Below are 22,392 nucleotides of genomic sequence, written 5' to 3'. Positions count from 1 at the left end.
TCAAGTTTTTTCATCAGTTTACGAGACTTAATTTTTCGGCGAATGAGGCCATCTCGTCTTTGAAATCCCGAAACTTGTGCTGATGCTTCTGTTACGAGCTTTACATGTCATTCCACTGTTTGATTGTGGCATGGATGAAACAAAATCAGAGGCTTCTCGCGGCATTCTTCCAAATCTGCATCAGTTAAGTGCTCAATTGCTGGAGGAAGTTGGTGATATAAGGTTCAATATCAACCAACTCGTGGTATGCCTTTGCTTCCAAGTTCAACTTGGGACACAGAATGAACGAACAGGACCGCAGTTCGATTGGTTGGAACTGCTATGACTCTCAATGTCCAGAAGTGAATTTTATTCAGCGGCATGTTTTCGAATCGCCAGCACCTTGGTCACACCCAATTGGAAAAAAACTACGTGGAAGTGTATCTTGTTGGCCAGTTACTCAATTCAAAAAGCTCTCGCCACCACTTATGGCCTTTCCAAAGCTCCCATCGGAAATTGTTAGTGACTTAAGGACCAGTTATATGCTTATAAATGTGCTGGGCAATTATTCAAGGAAATGCTGATGATGATCCGGCTTACTTGGGAGGTTGGACCACCAGTTGCGCATTCAAGATGGCTAACTTTAGGATGCAGTGCAGAGTTTTACGGTATTATGTAACAGTTGATGAACCGCCTTTGAACCTAGAGATTCTGGTTCGTTTTTGCCTTGAAGTATATTTTCCAACTTGGTTTGAGATCAAGGGAAACAAACATATAACACATGGACCCAGAAACATCTTCAACTTGATTCAACAGGTTTTGAATTTCTCTGACCGAAACGTTCGGAAAATTGCTTTGAATGTGGTGATAAGAAACGGTTATTCCGCACACCCCAAAAATATTATGATTGCAATGCTGGTAGATGATAATGAAGACATACGAAATAAGGGTGTGACCAAGGTGCTTGCGTTTCGAAAACATGCCGCTGAATAAAATTCACTTGTGGACATTGAAAGTCATAGCAGTTCCAACCAATTGAACTTGGGTCCTATTCGTTTATTCTGTGTCCCAAAGCCAAGGCATACCACGAGTTGGTTGATATTGAACCTTATCAACAACTTCCTCCAACGATTGAGCACTTAACTGATGCAGAGTTGGAAGAATGCCGCGAGAAGCCTCTGATTTTGTTTCATCCATGCCACAATCAAACAGTGGAACGACATGTAAAGCTCGTAACAGAAGCATCAGCACAAGTTTCGGGATTTCAAAGACGAGATGGCCTCTCAATGGCCAAAAAATTAAGTCTCGTAAACTGATGAAAAAATTTGACACAAAAATGCATTTTCAATAAGCCGTTAAATGTGGGTGTTTCATTATGATGTTTTGAACCGATTTTAAAAGGACTGTGTTGTGAATATATTTGTATTATGGGCCCAATATTCGGTATTGCCAGTGTGTTACTTTTAGTTTCAAAAAAACTGATGACAGATCACAATTCGTCAGAATAAATGCTGAATTTCAACAAAAATGTGCGTATGTATTGTTTTTTGGCTATAACTCATTTTGTGTTCACAATAGAGAAAACTTTCTTCTTAAGACAGATAGAAACATGATGCTTCCGCAGATTTTGAGCTATATATCATGACTCTACGACCAGCGGTTGGGCCATTTTACCCCCCCACGCGCAGAAATTGGGGGGTTGCCGGCTGGAAAATGGGGGCAACACCCTGAAGTCACTATTTATTGAAGTTTTAGGTCATTTGTCAGGATTGAGGAAGCCCTTTTTTTGATTTGAAAAAAAAAGTCATTTTCACTCCACCCTAACCCGCAATCACACAACATCAAAAACGAAATACGCTACATGTAGGTAGTCAGCGAATGATGCTTATTCAGCCAATCAATGGAATTGATATCGTTGTCTGATGTAAAAAATCTAGCAAGCGTACGGGTTCCATCTCGATTTCAGGCGTAAGCTTATATTCTCTTGCAAGTCCACGTTGAAATTGTTGGCAGCGACGGAAGATAATTGATTTTATGGGATTATAATATCATTTGACTTGATACATTTGGCGACGTTTAAAACGTCAGTATGTACCTCCAGCCTTGTGGCATTATGGTATCGTGTCATTCGCTAGGTACCTTGTCATTCGTGTGCATTGATATATATCACTTCACTGAAATGTAGGGTTGGAATTAGCAATATGACGTCACGTGACGTCATGGGGTTCACGTTCGCGTTCACACAGAACCTTTCAAAAAGGTTCGCGTTCACACGAACCTGAACCTTTCCGAGGTTCACACCATCCCTACTTGTAAGTCATCAACAAAATATGTTTATAACAAAATAAAATGCAATAACGATACAAAAGCGATGGTGCTATTATCAACATAGATAGGCCTACTAAGACATGAGAGAAGAACTATCACACAACACAATAGAGTAGTACCATCTTACAAAGCTACATTTTATTATACCTGATGTGACGGCACATTAGATGGCTGTCTATGTTGGAATTGCCTTCCTGAGTCATTTCCCCTCCGTGGCTCAAATGAAGGCGGAATGTCTTTAGCAGGTGACGCGACCGCAGGCTGCTGGGCTCTGGCGGGGGAAAAATTCTGCTGAATGGGTGGTGGGTGCTGTCCCGACAAAGGTACGTTGTTCCTCGCGATGCCAAACACAGCCGCTGACCCAGTCTGTAAGCACATAGCAGTACTATGTAGCCTACTGTAAAGCGGTGGTTCTCGACCCCCAGTCTGTGCAAGTTCCATGCCAGTCCGTCAAATATGTTACAATATTTTAAATTCAAATTCCAACATGCAAGAAGTTGGTCGAACGCCGATTAATTAGAGAACTGAAACATCAAATTATAAATTAATTTGGAAATCTGAAATATATTTTTCTGCTGGTGTCACAAATTGGTCTACTTCTACTTTTTACACAAAATTTCATTTGGCAGTATAATAGCAGCTAGCAAAGAGCTAAGACCCATTTCTTTTGAAAGAAACTGAGCAATCAAAATCAAGATAGTGGTTTTAAACATGACATCATGTTTCCAAAACTTCAATAGAAACAAATATAACAACTGATAACAAAAAGAGAGCATTATATCAAGTTTACAATATTTGCCTTTGATTTGCATGAATTTGTCGTGATTACATTTTAGGTAATTTTGCTTTCTGAAAGTTGACTGGTTCGCAAGTTGAAAGGTTGAGAACCACTGATGTAAATTACTATTTTTCACAAGACTTGGTAAATAGATTACTTGTAACGCAGAGCCTTACAGAGCACATCAGTCTCAGCTCTCACTGCATATATATTTGATTCGCATCAATTTCAACTTGTGTTTCACTTCAAGTCAGCCGACCATGACAACAGGCCTTCATAAGAGAAAAGTAACAGACAACCGAAAGAACTAACGGGTGTAATATATACCGACTCTCAAAATTCTCTACGGCAGAAAATGACCAGATGAACTAGCCTCAACAAGAGGCACTGACCGTTTGGGCAATAATCTTTGGTGGGTCCATGTGCTGTGGCAAATTGTTGTACTTGGACGCATCATTCCTAAAAAACAGAACATTGGGTTGAACGATACAGAGTGAGTGATGGAAATATCTTACCTGTTATTATCATGGTATTGCGGAGCATGGCTATTCTGTAAACAAACCAAGTAAATACTGGTGTTGAATTAATTTCAGGATTTGAAACTACAAACCTGCTCATATATATTCTGCGAGTCTCGCTCGTACGAAGGCGCTCTGCTACGTGGCTGAGGATTGCGGTCCCATTGAGAGAGTTCACCATTGGGTGGCTGAACATTAACCGGCGGCCCACGGTCATATCCAGGCCTAGCATCTTGCGTTCTCTGCGAGTAACGATCGTGTGGGTAATCAGGGGCATTGTCGTAGCTGGCATGATTCGGATAACTGCCCCGGTCAGGTGACCTGTATCTGTCCGGAGAGGCGTTTGCGTTATCTCCACGTCTTTGCTCCTCTTGATAATTCTGATCCCTGATAGGAGGTTGATTGGATTGGTACCTTTGCTGGTAAGGATTTGTGTGGCTGTCCATCTCTGGGTAAGGATCCCTTTTGACAGAGTAAGAATTTGTGTTCGGATCAAAATCTTTGCCTTGAACCTCACGACTGTATTGATTGCGCCGAGGATCAGAGTTCGGGTCGTTTTGAAAAGTTTGTGGGTATCTGTGCGGAGGCTCTATATTACGATCGTACCCATACCCATCCATGTTACGTTCATCTCTGTACGGCACTTTACTTTGATATTGACGTGAATCCACGACTTGATGGCCTCTGCCGTCGTGTCTATGGTGATCATTATCACTTCTGGTGTATTCCGCGCCACCGGGATTCACGTCATGGCCGCTATAATTCCCACTGCCTTGCCTGTAATAGGGATCTCTAAGCTGTCCGCCGGATTGCCACCGATCGTAAGCAACATTGCCACTCTGGTAGCTCATTCTATGTTGCTTTGTCTCATTCTAGGTATCGTTATTTTCAACATTCGATCTAAATATATAATGCGATGTTGCACTTGAAATTATCATATTTAAGAGAGACGATAATATTTCTAATGTGGCGTGAGAATATGAAACCGGTCGATTATGAGCAGGATAATACCGACACTGGTATAAATTTCAGACTATTACAACTTACAAGGTATATTGTACGAGATGAATTCGCCTACACATCACTAAACTTTGCCAACGCACCCGAGACCACATGAGCAGGTGAATAATCAAAGGCAATTTACTTCATATCACAAGTGGGTAGACATCACAATGATCAAGCAGCACTGGAATCTTATTGAACAGCACAAAAATTAGTCACACCAAAACCATAATACACTAATACGAATGGTTGCAATATATCTTCACATGCACGAGCCTGACAACAAACATCGCTATGTAAATGATAGAATAGATCAGAGTTTTATTTCTAGGAATGAAACACATGGTGAAGTGAAGTGAACAGGAGAGTCTGCGTGTGACTAAAATTTGGTCAGTTGGGATGGGACTAGGTGAGGAGAGCAATGACATGCACGTTACTATACTAGGATGATGAAGAAGTGCTGGCTGTATTCGGAACATCATAAATCAATAGCATATACAGGTAATGCATAGTACAAAGTCTATGATCAGAAGTGATATTGACAATATACAGGGAAAGGAGTCTCCGTACATTGGCACGCAGGCCATTTCATAGGATAAGCAGGCCTACATTAAAAGTATTGCGAGATCATCAATCGTTCTAACATTCATCGGAACGATACAGAAGCACATCATAGGTAGGCCTATGCGAAGGAAAAAGGGTCCAGGTCCATTTCAAAGGTCAAACTTCCAGCTTTTGTGCTAATATTGTTCAGGGATAATTTAGCAGCAAGTTACATAGGCAACATGAGAAAATTGCTCAGGGCAGCTCTCGGAGATACCTTCACTTTCAAATCCGTTAACATCTGACATTTATATTAGTAGCTTTCAACAAACTCAAGCATGTATAGAAATTTATCTAGGAAACAGCAAACTAAGTTTAATCAATAGCTGAAGATTCATCATACTAATTGGGTTCAAGTTCGTACTCCATCGGCGAAATCAGATTAGCTAATGATTGCATTAGGTTCACTACCATAAACAGTGACAAAAATAGATATATTCTAGGAGAGTTTCAAATTCCAACATTGCTAATTGAGGACAAAATGGTGTCAAGCAAAGCGCATTGGGGTAACTAAATCAAATTGGTTCTTACAATACGTTCGATTCAACCTACATTCGCCGGCTTCCTCATGGGAGTCATGGGGTATTATTCATTTACTTTGGTGCCTCTTATGGAGCCTTTCCTTATTTGTTCGGCCAATTCCTCCTTAGTCTGGTCCTCGATCCTACGAATATCCTCCATCGTGAGCCCATGCCACCTGTCCATCCAGCTGTAGACCTGCCGGTGGAAATTCTGGAAGATTCTTCTCTCCTGTCTCTGTATAAAGCCCTCCACCATGCCTTGAAATCCAAACTTTTTGAATTCGCACCTGACGAGTTTGTAAGCGCACATATGCGGCATTTTCGCGGTGCCGTTTTTGTCGGCCTTTTTCAATTCTTCGACCCAGTTTGGGGTCAATGGTCCGCGGCCATCGGCTTTTGGGTGAAATGTGAGCGGATCTTCGTCAGCTTTATAGTCGCCAGAGCTGACAGAATCTTTGGCTATATCGATATAGATAACTTCTGTTTGCGCCCACACGTCTGCGGGTAGATTGTGGACGTTTTCCGTATCGCCGAAGTCGGGCTTGTGCCAACTCTCGATGGAGATTAGAAAATTTTTCTTCATATAGTCGTTAGTAACTACGGTTTTACAGTACGGATACGCGTTGTGCGCCTCTTCTTGAAACTCTAACGACCCTTTCGGTGCGATAAGCTTCAAAGCTTTTGGAACCCTTGAAGCTAAATGGTATTTTTTCAGTGTGTACTGTCCTTTTACGCCGTTATCTTCATATGGCTTGTTTTCAATCACTTCAATCCCTTCGCCACCGCCAGTTTCATTTTTGCTGGCTTCAGCGACCGAGTAAAGTTGAGCAACTTGGTACTCTTCGACAGTCATGGGCAGGATGATTCTGAACTCTTTGATCAACATGCTGCATGTGAAATTAAGCCTACCCTAACTTGCTTCTGTTGGCAATAAAAGATTGAACTGATAATAATATACAAAAGCAATAAAATGGTATGATAACAAAAACGGTGTGGTTGTGTTATGATAACCGATACCAGAGTCGTACCATTTTCAAACACACGTATAATATATCCAAATGTGGCACCATGATAATATGACAACAACTCAACAAGAGAGTAGCCTCATGTACAGTATCACCATCAACAGTCATTATTATAAAACAATTCCGATGAAGAGCTTGCAATGCAAGAGGTCAGATTTCACAAACCACTCGACTACATTGATCAATTTCAAGATATAAAATAGCTGCAAAGTGCGAAACAGAGCACCGGAATACGATTACTGTAGCACAGTCCTTTTCAACAAGAGCACCCAAAATTTGCAATGTGGATGACAAATGTGGTGCGAATGAAATTGGGCATATTTTTCCTTTTTCTGATGTGGGATAATTCAAATACACTTTATTGAATATTAGGCACAGTGACACCAATGTTCTCTCTAATTTTTCACGAGTCTGCGAGCACTCACCAACTAAGTGTGCGGTCCCTTGGACAACAGTGCACAACGACTAAAAAAAGTCATCACTCCTGATTTTTTGTGAGCAGCTTAGATTTTCTGTGCGCACTGCGCAGAGACCGTGTCAGCACTGTGCAATTGCGCACGTGCGTAGCTTAGAGGGAACATTGAGTGACACCCTAACTTCAGTCATTTCAACGGATTTGTAAAAACTTGTTGGACAGCGCACCGCTAATCGTAGCTTTTACTTTGATTTTGTCTCGCACTAGACGTAGCGAATCAATATTTGCGAACACAAACACTTATTATTACGTTATCAAAAGTCTGGTTCCAACGCACTGACCATCAGAGTACTTGAATTTCTAGTGCAAAATTTCACAACTTATTTGGCTGAAAAGGGCTTTAGTGTTCTAGTTGACGTAAAAGCGAAGAATAGAGGTGTTTTCTTAATGAGACATGTACAAGCCTACTGCGGGAAATAAGAGAATAAGAGAAATAAGTTGCACTTAACTGGTCTTAAATCGTCAGAAATATTCAGCAGTAACTGAGTCATTGATAAACCGGTAGCCTACTTGTTGACCATTCTAAAAAAACGTGTTAACTCTCTTTGTGCGGATGAAATTATTGCTAAAATATAAGTCAGAATGGTTGTCAAAAGATTGAAAAGTACTGCTCTAGCAAATCCAACTTCAGGGGGAAAATAGTAGATGAAAATTTATCTTGTAGCAGCAATCTAATCATTCCAGAATAAATTCATTTAGGCCAAATTTAATTTTACATTGGGACACCACAATTTGAGCATCATTGCTGATAAGTTACAATACAATAAAATCCGGTTTACAGGATGCACTTTACAAAAAGCACAAACGTATATGGGTTTGCCACAGCGTATCATTGCCGAGCATAGTTATTTGGATGAGTCTGTAACGGCGGATGCTATTCCTGCTGCCACCCTGCCTGTCTACCATGTCATAGGACTGGCACTGGTTTTGATCTGACAGTCAACACAAATCGAACCACAGAGAGAGACCTCTCTAGACACTTTGGAAAGAGGAAGGGGCAGTATAATACCGTATCAAGCAAGATCTGAGCTTTGACCAAGAATAATTCAGAAAAAAATCACAAAATTTCAAGAACAAGATATAACACGTTTCAGTACACCTAATAATTGCGATACGATTGTTGATATGCAGTGTTCTTTCCAATTCTCTACTAGTTGATGACTATCACCCTTACTGAGAGTCGGCCAAAAAATTTCACGTTCATTTCAATATGAATAAGAATATACTTTATAATTTTATAATAGTGAACGTGAATCAGTATTGTCACTTATTGCTGCTACCCGAACAACTTTAATTCAGTCAACATTTTCCTTCAAATCATCAATTCCAGTAGCTAATAACACCAGCTCATCCGGACTTACCAGACATTCAAATATGTAGGCATGCAGCATCTTTTAAAATCGTGAATGCTTCGATGAGTGCCGACAGTCCTCCACTACTACTCTGTATCTGGTAGCAGGATCAGGCGCGTAGCCAGCCGAAAAATAAGGGGGGGTTTGAAATAAAAGGGGGGGTTTCGATTTTTTTCGAATTTTGTAACGTAGCATCAATTCGTTAGGGTTAAGTACATGTGATGCGTAAATAACGATTATAAAACATTCCCGTGTCGGCGATTATAGGCGTATGATAAGCTTGTCGACGAGTCCGGAAGTGCTGTTGATTAGCGACTCCCTGATCTGTCGTGAACAATCAAATACGCACGCGTCGAACATGTGAAAACACGCGCTTATCAACGCGCCGAACAATTAAATTCGTGCGCTTATCAAAGCGTACAACAATTAAATACGCCCGCTCATCAATGCGTCTTGCGTCTTACGTAGTCTCGGCGACGAATTGCGCAAGTAAAAATGTACGAGGTTTTATGGAATATGTGCTATAATGACGCCGATTTCAGATGGTTCCAACCTTACCTCTTTTATAACTCAAGCCTACTGCACTATAACTGAAGACTAGTGGTAATCAATTACGCATGTACTGTACGTACGCACGCGTCGAACATGATTGCGGACATTCGATGTCGTTCAGTAACGAGATGTCATTCTTTAATCACGATCGCTAATCAGCATACACTTAATCGCATTTTATCCAAGCCATCGAGAAATAGGAGCCAATGCATGTAGGCTCAAGACGCGGTAGTTAAGCTAGCGATATCTTTAGTACTAGGCCTATTGCAGATGCGATTGTGTAGGCAAGCGAAGATATCGTGCACACCAAGCCAATGCAGATGTGATTGTGAAGGCCAGTGACGATATCGTGCCTAGGGCCTATTGCAGATGTGATTATTCAAGCCAGCGGAATTAGGCTTGTTGGAGACGCGGTAAATGAGGCTAGCAATGAGGCTGCCGAACGCGCGACAATGAATGACCTGATTTCGCAATCATCTCAGCGGGAGATCGTGTCGCGTTACATTGTGCAGTGCAATGCGCCAGGACGAATCTCGCTAATTAGCAATACGACTTTCGTTAATTAGCGGCGACTTTTGTTATTGGCCGCGCGCAATACTGATAATACAACTTATTGAATTGCAACCGACTATTAGCGTCAGAGCGGTCATTTAAAAAGGGCGAGGTTTCGTGTTAAAGGAGGGGGTTTCGTGTTAAAGGAGGGGGCTTCGCGTTTCTAAAGGAGGGGGTTTCGACCCCCGAACCCCCCCCCCTGGCTACGCGCCTGAGCAGGATATTTCGATTATTCCAGTTCCAGATATAGCCCACTAACTAAACCTAGACACTAAATAATGTGGACATCTGAAAGAGAAGTGAATCCAAGATTATCCAGGTTCAAACAGCTGCGTTATGCACGAAGAACAAGTTTTGGCATTGCGGTGTTAGAAATAGGACATGCTCATTTGAAACACAAAACACACAATATACGTATCGACAATAATCATGAAATGCATCCACCAATATGTACTTGCAGTAGACACTAGACATGGTTGTTATGCAATAGAGAATTCATAGCACAAAGCACGACTCATACAATAGCTACACCATTAAATAACACAAACATAATAGAAAGTTGGAGAAAATTTGCTCAGAAATAAGAATAAGAAGCCATATCTGCTTCTGGTGATAAATGGCAAACCATACTGCAAAACGAGCCCAGGGTGATGTAGCAACAGTACTAAATCACACATCATCGAAAAGTACAGAAAAATGTTGCATTTTGGCAAAACTGCCGCATCAATCTATATCTGAAAATAACCAATCTGCCGATAAAGGCAAAAATTGCCTTCAAAAGTATTCGCAAGAAGTGTTATGGCTCAATCAAGGAAACGAGAATGAATTAACCGTCTTCAGATGGCCTAGTGTACAGGCCTACACAGAAATAAGAGATTCTAATACACAGGATATCGTTTGAGAAGTTTGGTTCGACACGATCAGTTCATTTGTTAGACTATATTACCTAGTTAATGTCCACACAGAACACGAGAGCAGCAGACTCGGCGAAGCAAGAAAAAATTGATTGCAAAAAGGAAGCTTCCTGTTGAAGATAAAGCAGAGCAAATTGAACTAAAAAATCGATTCAACAGGCAATGTCACGGCACTTTGAAGGAAACATGTTCATGACATATCATAGCTACGGAATTCCAAATTTGATGTTTGGGTATTAGCAGCGCTAAAATCAAATTGACATTTCCGATCGGGTTTTGTCTCGGAAAATACTGATTGTCACCATCTTTGAAAACAAATAATAGTAAAATTACCAACGACATACAAGACACAATATCCTTAAAAACTATTAGCACGGTATTAGCAATGCGACGGACATAAAAACAACAAACGTGAATACCAGCGACTTGCATCACCACTAATTTACAGGCTTCAAGTAATTCAGCAACACACTTCCGGATACCACGATTCAGTCATCGCCGCCGGTTCCACGAATAGCACCGGTTGTTCGAAGCTTTTCCAACTCTTCTTTCGCTTCTTCTTCTATTCTCCGAATGTCTTCAATAGTAAGACCCAGCCACTTATCCATCCAGCAGTAAACTTGCCTGTTAAAATTTCGAAATATTCTTTTCTCCTGGCTTTGAATGATTCCTTCGACAATAGTCTGGAATCCGAACCATTTGAAATGAGCACGCACGAGCTTATAGGCGCACATGTGGGGAACGTTCGGTTTTTTCCCACTCTTCAATTCGCTGATCCAGTTTGGAGTCATCGGACCTCTGTGTGGCGCCTTCGATGGCTTGAATTTAGTTGGGTCCTCACATTCTTTATAATCTCTTGAACTCACAGGATCATTGACAATGTCGATGTAAATAACTTCACGGTTTTTCAATTCGTCGTGTGTGAGTTTGTGGACATTTTCTTCTGTCCCAAAGTCTTCTTTATACCAACTTTCAATCGAAATTTCAAAACCACCCTTCATGTAATCAGGATTCGTGACTACGGTTTTACAATAGGGATAAGCGTTCCAAGCCTCTTCAGTAAATGTAAGTGAGCCTTTCGGAGCAAGCATTTTTGCTGCCCTAGGAACCCTCGAGGTTAGATGATATTTTTTTAGAGTATATTGACCTTTTCCTTTGTCATTATCATAGGAATAATTCTCTATGACCTCAATGCCCTCACCGCCACCAGTTTCATTTTTGCTGGCCTCGGCAACAGACCACAGTTGAGCGATGCCATATTCTTTAACACTTATAGGTAAAATGATTCGGAATTCCTTGATAAGCATTTTAAATATTGCAACAGAATAGCTTCAAAACCAAACTGGCGTCCACAATATTAACAATTTCTGCTTAAAAGAAACGTATTATGGTCAAAAAGCATCTTTAGGCTAATTGTACTTAATGTAGAATGTACACCAATACCTAATATCACGGGTCTGCAGACATCTCGGATCGAGGCGTCTCGGTCTTGACCCAAGACAATTCAGACCACAATACAAATAATCACTTGGATGAATATATCAAATCATACTATCGGTGAATTCATGCACTACCAATAGGGCACTCTGAGAGTGAATAAGCATATATGTGACGTAAGCCTAGTGGAAGGAATTAGTGGTACGGTAGTGTTTACACAAATCAGACTGTTCGATTTTTATAAGTACTTAGGCCTCAAATCTTACATATGCGAATGAGAGCGAAAAATTCCTGTCGATTTCATACGAGGATAAAATTTCATGAGGATAAAATTTTTCGTTCACGCGATAGATCTTTCCATCACACTGAAGTCATTGTTGAAAACGACAACTGTTATCACTCTGGTTGGGGTGGCACCTACACGAAAACAGAAACCACTAGATAAGATGGAAATTCGAATCAATGTACCGCACCTTTTCGTAATGAAATAAGCATGATGGGAATTTGTCGCGTGGGACTGAGCGGATTTTGTGGCATTTATAGACAATATGCTATAGTCGAAAAGCAGCTTACAGGTTCTCTAATTGCGAGCCAACGACACCATGATAATTCAACTTCAAAAACTGACATATATCTATATATACATAGATATATCTACAATAGACAGATGACCGCATACATGAGATATGAAATTGACGCAATCGAAGAAACTCGGACCAGAAAACAATCGCTAACACCGCCCACTCATTGACTTGACATACTCTTGTTTGCCAAACCGTCATCGGCGATGCGTATCAATACGTCATATTTCGATTGTGCTTGAAGCAGGGCTGCCAACTACGGGAAGGCTCTTGGAGTCTTTGGTACCAAACATTTCGTAAAATAGTGCCAAACTGAGAAAACAGTGCCAAGTTATCTTTAATAGTCAGAATATACTTGATAAAAACAGAAATTAGTTTTTAACTATCCAATTAAGCGTAAATTAAGCTGCGGAACGAAGATGCGTCCTCTTTACATCGCCTAGGCCAGTGGTTCCCAACCTTTTTCGACTCATCGCCCCCTTTTCAAGCTCAACGCCGATCATCGCCCCCCAAATTTTGAATATACAAACTGTAATCACCGGCGGGTTGACTAAAAAAAAAAAGGTCAACTTTGCCGTTCGATGTCGAATTTTACACTTTTGCAACTGAATTTTCGTGGGATGACTAAAAAAAAGGTCATTTCTCCGACTTGACTTCAATATAGCCGTTTTAACGCGTCATCGCCCCCCTATCGCCCCTTTCGCTATTTTCGCCCTCCGTCGCCCCCTTTGTCCATTTTCGCCCCCCTATCGCCCCCTTCGCCATTTTTGGCCCCCTAGACCGCCAAATCGCCCTCGTTGGGAACCACTGGCCTAGGCCAAGGTAGGTGCCTGATTCCAGAGACTACTCCAAGGCCCTTTTCATACCGGATTTACGAAACTCTTTCGGGAACAAGTTCCGAAACAGGCGATGTTCACATAGAGAAAAAATTACCGAAACAGTTCCGGGAAAAGAGCGCGTTCATACCTATTTAGAGTTACCGCAAACTTATGTTCACACAGGTCGTTTTTTCGGTAAATTTGCGGGAAATTATGGCCAGTACGAACGCGATTCTCCGTAAGTATTGATAGTTACGAAACCATGTCTGTGGGGTGTTCCAGTTGTAATATGCTTGTGGAAAACGATGTGGGAGAGGCATATTCGTGAGATGCGGAGAAGTTGGCTCCAACTTTTAGCTATGGGATGTTGCGGATATGCCTTCTCGATGTGTATGGGGCTCTATACTCAATATACCTGTATCAGTAATAGAGCCCGAGCATGTTCCTGGCTTGTATATTATCAACCGAAGCTGAGAGCAGAAACTGAAAGCCAGCAAAGAGGATAAAGTCCTGGAATGAAAAGAACCACTGATCACATCTGCGAACGACAAAGTCAGTTTATCTTTGTGATTGCTTGTATAATGGTTTGGGTAAATCTAATCTTATGTACACTGTACAGAGAAACCAAGGAATTCTAGAAATCCGTGAAAGAAACATTTGGTATACTCTGCGACGAGCTTCGAGACCATAACGAAAAGCAGCCAGCAAATTATACGAACTCAATTTCTCTTGATTGCTGAGTAGCTGTCGCTCTTTGGAGGCTAGCCAATGAAGCCAATCGTTTATAGATCCAGGTAAACATCAGATGTATTTTAAGAAGGCAACTGTCACAAGTTGATTTTAATAAAAATAATTGCTGGTGCCTAGTAGGGCTAGCCACAATCCGGAATGGAATTGGTGGCAACGTCACGCAGGATTTTCTGTTTAATTCCTTAATTATTCTATATAGAAAAGCTCTCATCACGCAGGATTTATTTCAAAAAATGGACAGAGATTCCATATAGGGCCACAATGATTCGAGTACTCGAATCTGAATCGAGTATTAACTTTAATGATTCGAGTGGAGTAGTAAAATACTTTTTTCGAGTACTGAAATTATACTGAAAGTTGATTTACTAACTAGAATTATACCGTAGTTTTGATACTATTTTCTACTGAGGAAGCCTTGATTGGCCGTGTCGCAACATACGAGATATAGTACAAAGCTATGAACGTTGCTGGAAATAACACATTTCCGAAGTCATGACCATCCCATAACACTGTCAAGCAGTGCAATGAAAACGGTATGGTCGAAAAAACACCAAAATATCTTTAATGTGACGGACAATAGGCGTTATGTTCTTTGTGGTGGCATAAAAGGTAGCCTACACATTTGGATTTTAGCATAGTACATTGTGTTGTGATGTCATCATGATGATACTTGACTCTAAGCGTAATAAGTGATTCAGAATCGAATCACTCAGGTACTCGATTTTGCCCAGCCCTAGTGCATAGTAATATTTCTATATTTGTCATGGCGGAATGTCAGCCAGTTTTTGCGTAGCATACCACTACAAAAAGGTCAGACAAATTTGGTCATGAATCATTATGTTCGAAAAAGAAGTCTGAAAGACCAAATTTTCTTGCCAAGTAGGCTACTTTCTGTCTCAGAAATTAGACCCAAATTGATGGAAAATAGACTTCTGGAAACTGAGCAGTCAACACAATGACTTGGACTCGGGTCATAAAACCATGACTCGAACTCGACGCTCTGCTCGATGAGTTGGACTCGGTGGTGAATTGAAAATGACTCGACTTGAATCTAGTCAAAACTTTTAAAGTGGGATCGACTTGTGACTTGGTTACGACCCTGCTTACTTATTAAGACTGAAATTGAGACCAAATTTGTATATTTTTTGTAGTGTAGTCAGGCATGTACAATGTACATCAACCTACTCATTTAGTTAGTTTTAGTTACTAAAACTAAGTAGTTCTAGTTGTGGATTTAAAAAAGTGAATAGTTTCTGGTTCTAGTTGGGGATATTTGAAAGTGAGTAGTTCTAGTTCTAATTGCAGATTTTGAAAAGTTGACAGTTCTAGTTCAGGGCCGGCCAACCCGTGGCCCGAGAGTTAATTTCCGAAATTGATAGTATTATCAAAGATGGATTGCACAGATTGTGAACTTGCAAGGCCAATCAAAAATTTGATTAGTCTGGCCGTAACACTTGAGATGTGATGACTGAAATGTCAGTTCCGACGCATTGGTAGATATATGAGCCAGTCACATTTTGGTAGATCTTCGTACACTACAATAAAGCAGAATACTTTGCGATAGATTTATCAAAAGTAAAAATTTTCTACACGCTTAGCGCAACATCTTGTCACTCGATTTCTTGCTTTTAATATTGTTACCCCTTTGTAAAAATGAAAGAACGCCTAATGTATCAGAGTGAGTCTAACTATATATATTTGCGACCTCCCGTTTGTGCTCGCAGAAAGACCCTCGACTATGAAACCTAGGCACAAAATGATTGACGCATGTTGGAAGAAGCTTTCGATACCGATATGTCCAGGTGCCGAATAGTCCAGTCCTTGCAAACTGAGCCTAGCGATATACAGCAGGCTTGCAATATAGTCAAGTGGCAATATTATTAATTTATCAACTTCAAAAATTTTTCACACTTGGCGCGGCTAGTGGCCCGCAGAATAGTTCGTCAATCGAATGTGGCCCTTGGCTGAAAAGGTTGGCCACCCCTGTTCTAGTTGCTAGTTTGAAAAATTGAGTAGTTCTAGTTGAAGTTGCGCATTTTGAAATTCCAGTACTTTGCACAAGTCTGAGTGTTGTGGAGGGATAAAAAATTACCACAGCAACATTTGTACCAAACATGCATTTGCTGCATTCAAGTTTTCAGATTGGGAGCCATAGGGTTCCGTACTAGCCTACATAACTGATGAGGCAGCCTATCCCTTTCAGCCCCGGCTCATGAAGCCTTTTCCCTGAAAAACAGAGCAGGAGCTAAAGCTAATTTCAAATATGTAATATAAATTTCCTTTCTGCTGCCCTTAAAATTCACAATTGCTTTTTCAGAAACTTAGCAAAGCACACATGAAGGTTGAAAGATTTTGGTCGACTGAAGGCGCGGTGTTCGGCTTTGCTCAGAAACTGCAATCCGCTAAGGCCAGAATGATACAGAGGATGGTATACGCATTGAAGACAAGACGTGGTGGTGATCCAAGTATCGCTGGCCCAGACGTCGGAAATGCCCTGTGTGACTTTCTCAATAAACAATGCTCTTGCTTAACCAGATGTGTTTGTGCTGTTTCATTTTATTCATGAGAGAAACTATAACTTCATGCACACTTGCACAGTTCCACCTTTTTCATCAGTATCCTCCATCTAGACCTGCGAAAAGATCAGAGTAAGTGACACTTGCATAACAAAGGAATTACTTGGTTGTAACAAGAAAATGAAGGCATAGGTGAAAACCAAATTATGGCTTGGATGATGTATGATGGTTTACCAGCCCGTTTGAATCACTTTTGGTTAGTGATTCAGAGCTAAGGACATCATTCTCTGCTGTGCTGACAACTATCAAAGCAGATGTTACTAAATCCCCTTTTCGGTAGGCGTATATGACGGTGACTAACCTACGCACAACATATGGTAAGGGTCAAGATCACCTATCAAATGAGTGTTAAGTCCTTAAGTTTTCAGGCAACTCACCCAATGCTGCATCATTTGGAGATGGTGTTGTACCTTTTTAGCCGTGCTCTGTTCACAAAACCACAGAAAAAAGAAGCTGAATAGTAGTCAGTGACTACGTATTGTGAGCATACAGAATATAAATCCAAGAATAATGCATTCCCAACACCATTACACAAGAAGATCAAAATGCCTCAGGTAGCTGACCTCGAAATACAAGCAGCCTGAATGAACAGCGCGTTACGGTAACTAAAAGTTTGATTGACAGCGTTCCGGGAACCCAGCTGCGCCATTCGTGTTCATACTCAGTCGGTTTCGTAAAAATCACCGAAAATAAGCGCGTTCATACCGCCCCGAAAAACCAGTGTTATGTTCACATAGAGGGGTTCCGGTAAACATTTTCGGGAAATGTTATTCCCGGAACCCCGGTATGAAAAGGGCCCAAGTCGCTTCGACACCTTCCTAATTTTTCATTGCATCGCGTTTTTGTGGTGTGTATTGAACTGATAAAAATTGCTAGTAAATTAATGATGATGATGAAGATCGTACGTCAAGGTGGAATTAATTTTTCTCTACATTATATTTTTCTGTCAAGTTTATCTGTAAAAGTCATCATCATTTTCATTTCATTAAAATTGTCATCAAATAAAAATACCACAATATTGCGATATAATGAAAAAGATAGAAGGGTGCAGAAACGACTTGCAGTCAGACTGAGGCCTACGCTACGCTGTAAATTGCTATGATTAGACTGTAGATTACTAATTAGTAACAATGATATCTATATATAAATAAATCATTGCTAGTACTCTATAATTAATCAGACACCAGCCTTGACGTAGAGCAGTTGTTCTTAACCAGGGGTCCATGAAACCCTTGGGGCAATGATATATCATTGCCTTGGGGGTACGAGGTACTGTGTGAAATGATACCATATTCAATAAGTACCAAAATTACTTCGAAAATCAATTGGAAGTGAAATATTATGGGGCGGATTTCTTCAACTCGAAAATTTTCTTCGCGCGATTTCGTTGCATGAGAATTGTTGAGCGAGATAGTGTAACGGTTATTATGCGACCGGCTTCTCGATCTGTAGGTCGTATAGGCCTATAGGCTCAATCCCCGGCCGAGTCATACCGAAGACTCGGAAATTGGTATCCGCAGCTATCCTGCTAGGCCAGTGGTTCCCAACCTTTTTTCACCCCCGAACCATTTCGAGGTTTTATGCAGTGCTCGCGTACCACCTACATAAGTTACGCGCGCTGCAGGCGGTCAAAAAACGTTTTCGTCACTCATGACGTCATAATGACGTATTTGACCTATTCTAGCCGTAATAGCAAATACTATTAAACTAGGCATTATCAGCCAGCGTTAATAGGATGCATGAATTGTTTTTTCACCACCAATCGCAAGAAGAACAACATAATGAAATAACAGCAAACGAAAAAAGTCAATTGTTTTAATGCTGCGATAGCTGCATTTGCTTATTTTTCACTAGCTCAGCGGTTCTCAAACTTTTTTAGACACGTCTTCGTTTATGATAGGGGAAAATTCCTCGCCCCGCTTATCGTCATATCACAAAATGCAACCAGAATGCTAGCAATCCCAACCAATGATATATATATATCATATGATGTATATATATCATTGTCCCAACGAATAATTTGAAGGCATGGAAGATTATGACAGCTGATAAGAGGATTCTCAAATATGCTATTAGGACTAAACACAGAGTAGGAACAATAAATTGGAAGTAAATCGCTCGAAGCGCGAAAAAAAATTGCAGTTGGCCGCAGCTTCGCGCCTTCCTCCAAATGCTTTCACGCCTCCCAGTTGGAGAACCACTGCACTAGTTGGTCGATGCGTGGCATTTGTTTGCTCACAGCGCATCGAAAGTCATGCATGGGCGCAACAAGTCGGTCATCAGATATGAAAATCCTTCGTCGCCATCCCACGTACAAGGGAAAATTATAAGGCAGCTGGGGAGTGAGAAACTAGAGTCGAGTACGAGGAGGCCATGCTAAGCCTGAAGTTTATTGGAGAACAATCTTTGTGTTCAACCCCACCTTAACTAATAACTCCCTTCGGTCGAAAAAAAAAACAGAATCTACTCGCGTACCACCTGGAAGACCTTCGCGTACCACTAGTGGTACGCGTACCACAGGTTGGGAACCACTGTGCTAGGCGCTCAGCAATCACGGATAGCATGGAGGAGAAAAAAACGGGGGCGCCGACTAGATGACCTCACGGCCGTATTGCAACTCCGTCGTCAAGCATCTCGATGGTAGGGGAGACCGGGGACAATTGTAACACTTTTCGTATTTTCCAACATTACGTGTTTTTCTCGTGGAAATGTCACTTCCAAAGTTTTATATAAAGAAGCCAACAACTCGACAGTTGACATAAAAACTAAATTGGAACTCAATCAACAATCAATCATGGTAATTTTGGGTCGCAAAAATCGCTGCTCAAATGTTACAATCGCCCCGTACCCAGGGGCAATTGTAACACCCTTGCGGGGCAATTGTAACAGTGTTATTTATAACTAAACACAAACTAAATGAACAACGAAAACGGAAGCACGCATTGTAATATTGCATGAAACTAAAGGAAGAGACGTTTCAACGCTTCTAGGCTACGTCCCATCGCATTTATGGCATCTGAATGCAATATCACCCTTCGTGGGTTGTTCAAGCTTAAAGTGTTCAAGAGACACATTCATTCCATCATCTCCCTACACATATCCGGCCTCTTCTACCAAGGTTCTGTTGTTCAGCGTGCATAATGGGTTGTTCATTCGGTCACCTGCGAAGGTGCGAAACCGACCTGGCTAACATATCTTGGTTGAATGGACCGATGATAGTATAGTTAAACGAGGACGCAACATTGTGTTGCGTCAAAGCTATAATGACATTCTTCTGTACTGTAGAAAATTAACATAAATTGTTCACATCAAATATCAAAATGTAAGTGGGCCATGATCAAAGTCAGAGGACGAGAATTAAGCCATGACTATTGAAGTTCGACACAACAAAAGTCGATCAACATGAGAAAGGGTGGTTTAATCACGAAAATAACCGAACCGTCAGATTCACATCACCACTATTGCATGGCCGTTTCGACAGATGATCATGTTAGAATCAGTATCGCAAGGCAGTATCTGTTCTGGTGAACTTCTGGCTGTTGCAAGATTATTCTGCAGTAGATGAATGGTAATACCAACATATGAACAAAGACATTCAGAATTTAAAACATATTGTAACGGGGCAAAAGTAACAGAGTGTTACGATTGCCCCTGACACGCTCGACCATGATTAGTGTTTCAGTATGGTACCTTCCCGGCGATGCAAGTCCTATTCTTTCCATCACCACGGTAGACTATAGTAACATTGTTCGAGCTACACATATTACGTTGTAACTACTTGAGGTACTATTCGTCTAGACAAATTATTCCAGACCAGAAAAACTTTACTCAAGGGTCAAAAATTTCGTTTTTTGCAAATTATTCCGGGGTTTCGCATCGTAGCTCAACGTAACTCCAGGTATAATAGGAGAGATAACTACTGCATGCGCACTTAAAATATCAAGCTGATTTCTCCATCCTACTAGCGGTGAGGTCGATTGTTACATTTGCCCCTAGTTACATTTGTCCCCGGTCTCCCCTACAGGCGGAAAAGAATATCATATATATATCTCTCTGTTGCTTTTAATTTCGGTACCATCACTTCCGGCAAAATATCTGCAAGACTTTTTCGCCATTATGAGAGAGTGATCACTTGAGGCCGTTGGGCGTTGGGGTCCTTTAGTCCACCAAGTCCAGGGGTGTGAAACCTGCTGGTGCGGGACTATCAGAGTCCAATATTACGGCACCAGAACACTCCAAGACATAGGCTATGACGTTTCGGTGCACCTGCAACCTAGTAAACTACATTGCCAAAGAAATCGTCAGCAATGAGTATTTCGCCCCTAAAAACACAACACGTCTCTGAAATCCAAAGAAGTTTGCCGAAAGCCCTACGGGGGCCCAGTACCAGCGTTTGAGGGCGGTCTGACAAAGTGAAATGTTTCGATCCTGGACAGAGGGAAATTTTCTTGACAGCTCAAGGGGTAGGCCTACATCACCAAAAGGGTTAAAATAAACACTGGCCTAGAGCATGTAAATAACAGATACGCACTGCACACTTGATTTAGGAGAGGATAATATATAAGGAATCGACGAAAATGAAAGCGACATGTGTTGGTAGGCGAGGTCGATATGTCAGATTGTGGTACCCGATAATTTTGAGGGCTGACTATTATTCATTGGGATTTATTCCAATATCAATATACTATTCAATTGTATATTGAAGTTCTGTACCTCCAAGAAGCTTTTTATAGACTATATTCAATTTATTCTGTGGAAAATTTCTTGTATTTCCACGTGAATGTGGACATCCCCAGTTTATTAATATTTTCATCATTACAAAACACCACAAAACTGCGATACAATAAAAATATAGGAAGGTGTCGAAACGACTTGGAGTAGGCCTAGTCTTTGAAACCAGAAATCCACCTTGGTCTAGCCCAGTGGTTCCCAACCTTTTTCGACTCATCGCCCCCTTTTCAGGCTCAACGCAGATCATCGCCCCCCAAATTTTGTGAACCGAAAAATCGGTATACAAACTGTAATCACCGGCAGGTTGACTAAAAAAAAAAAAAAAAAAAAAGGTCAACTTTGCCGTTCGATGTCGAATTTTACACTTTTGCAACTGAATTTTCGTGGGATGACTAAAAAAAAAGGTCATTTCTCCGACTTGACTCCAATATAGCCGTTTTAACGCTATTTTCGCCCCCCCGTCGCCCCCTTTGTCCATTTTCGCCCCCCTATCGCCCCCTTCGTCATTTTCGCCCCCCTAGACCGCCAAATCGCCCCCTGGGGGGCGATATCGCCAACGTTGGGAACCACTGGTCTAGCCGAAGTAGAGAAGAGGCATGCACACTGAATTAAAAGTAAAGCGGAGAATATAAAAAGCAGGCGACAAAATGAGATGGCATGTGGCGGACCCCAACAGCACCCCGCCGGCTTTCCGACAGTCGTCGAGCATCCGCATTCAAGTCGAAATACAAGCAATTTCTGCTAAATGACTAGTAATCAGCCTCCAGGATTATCGGACCACGACCTATCATATCGATCTCGCCTTCCGCTCCTCGCACAAATCTTCGTAATCGATTGAGCGTATAAAAATACTAGAGCTGCTGAATATGATCATGCCGTATAATGACACACGCTCGGCGA

The 22,392-nt window shown here is 41.3% G+C and overlaps 2 protein-coding genes, 2 long non-coding RNA genes and 1 pseudogene across 15 annotated transcripts in view; 1 reads left to right on the top strand and 4 right to left on the bottom strand.

The window, feature by feature from the left end:
* Nucleotides 1-22,392, bottom strand: part of LOC145433716 (echinoderm microtubule-associated protein-like 6) — a 228,902-nt gene that overhangs the window by 19,201 nt on the left and 187,309 nt on the right. For 10 of the 11 annotated variants that reach the window (XR_013913177.1, XR_013913178.1, XM_080310907.1 and 7 more), the window contains exons 1-4: nucleotides 3,696-4,454; nucleotides 3,601-3,635; nucleotides 3,478-3,544; nucleotides 2,455-2,673 (exon numbers count right to left, since the gene is read on the bottom strand). Coding sequence is in view for 9 of the 11 variants with exons in the window: in XM_080310907.1 (XP_080167033.1) it covers nucleotides 2,455-2,673; nucleotides 3,478-3,544; nucleotides 3,601-3,635; nucleotides 3,696-4,454 (1,080 nt within the window). In the remaining 2 variants the exon portion in view is untranslated. Of the gene's footprint in view, nucleotides 1-2,454; nucleotides 2,674-3,477; nucleotides 3,545-3,600; nucleotides 3,636-3,695; nucleotides 4,504-22,392 lie in introns of those variants that run through there. The other variant, XM_080310904.1, reaches the window with a different exon arrangement.
* LOC145433725 (phosphatidylinositol transfer protein beta isoform-like) lies at nucleotides 4,503-8,673 on the bottom strand. The gene is made up of 2 exons (XM_080310920.1): nucleotides 8,591-8,673; nucleotides 4,503-6,650 (listed from the first exon to the last, which is right to left on the bottom strand). The coding sequence occupies exon 2, from the start codon at nucleotides 6,613-6,615 to the stop codon at nucleotides 5,794-5,796; it is 822 nt and encodes a 273-aa protein (XP_080167046.1). The 5' UTR covers nucleotides 6,616-6,650; nucleotides 8,591-8,673; the 3' UTR covers nucleotides 4,503-5,793.
* LOC145433726 (phosphatidylinositol transfer protein beta isoform pseudogene) lies at nucleotides 9,973-12,299 on the bottom strand (annotated as a pseudogene). The gene is made up of 2 exons (XR_013913179.1): nucleotides 12,043-12,299; nucleotides 9,973-11,966 (listed from the first exon to the last, which is right to left on the bottom strand). The product of XR_013913179.1 is annotated as a phosphatidylinositol transfer protein beta isoform pseudogene (transcript).
* LOC145433715 (uncharacterized) lies at nucleotides 13,474-16,778 on the top strand. The gene is made up of 3 exons (XR_013913176.1): nucleotides 13,474-13,987; nucleotides 14,055-14,229; nucleotides 16,503-16,778. It is a non-coding gene; the product is annotated as an uncharacterized LOC145433715 (long non-coding RNA).
* On the bottom strand, nucleotides 16,724-17,606 carry LOC145433714 (uncharacterized). Its single transcript, XR_013913175.1, has 2 exons — nucleotides 17,139-17,606; nucleotides 16,724-16,817 (listed from the first exon to the last, which is right to left on the bottom strand). It is a non-coding gene; the product is annotated as an uncharacterized LOC145433714 (long non-coding RNA).

The sequence above is a fragment of the Botryllus schlosseri genome, chromosome 2 (genome assembly GCF_051294905.1).
Source record: "Botryllus schlosseri isolate E-star chromosome 2, Bs_hap1, whole genome shotgun sequence".
In the NCBI taxonomy this organism is placed as follows: Eukaryota; Metazoa; Chordata; class Ascidiacea; order Stolidobranchia; family Styelidae; genus Botryllus; species Botryllus schlosseri.
The sequence above is the reverse complement of the archived record's forward strand: the minus strand, read 5'-3'. Positions and strand labels throughout refer to the sequence as shown.

Excerpts from the sequence above, each read along its gene's own strand:
- LOC145433725 (XM_080310920.1), bottom strand. The coding sequence starts at position 6,615 with ATGTTGATCAAAGAGTTCAGAATCATCCTGCCCATGACTGTCGAAGAG.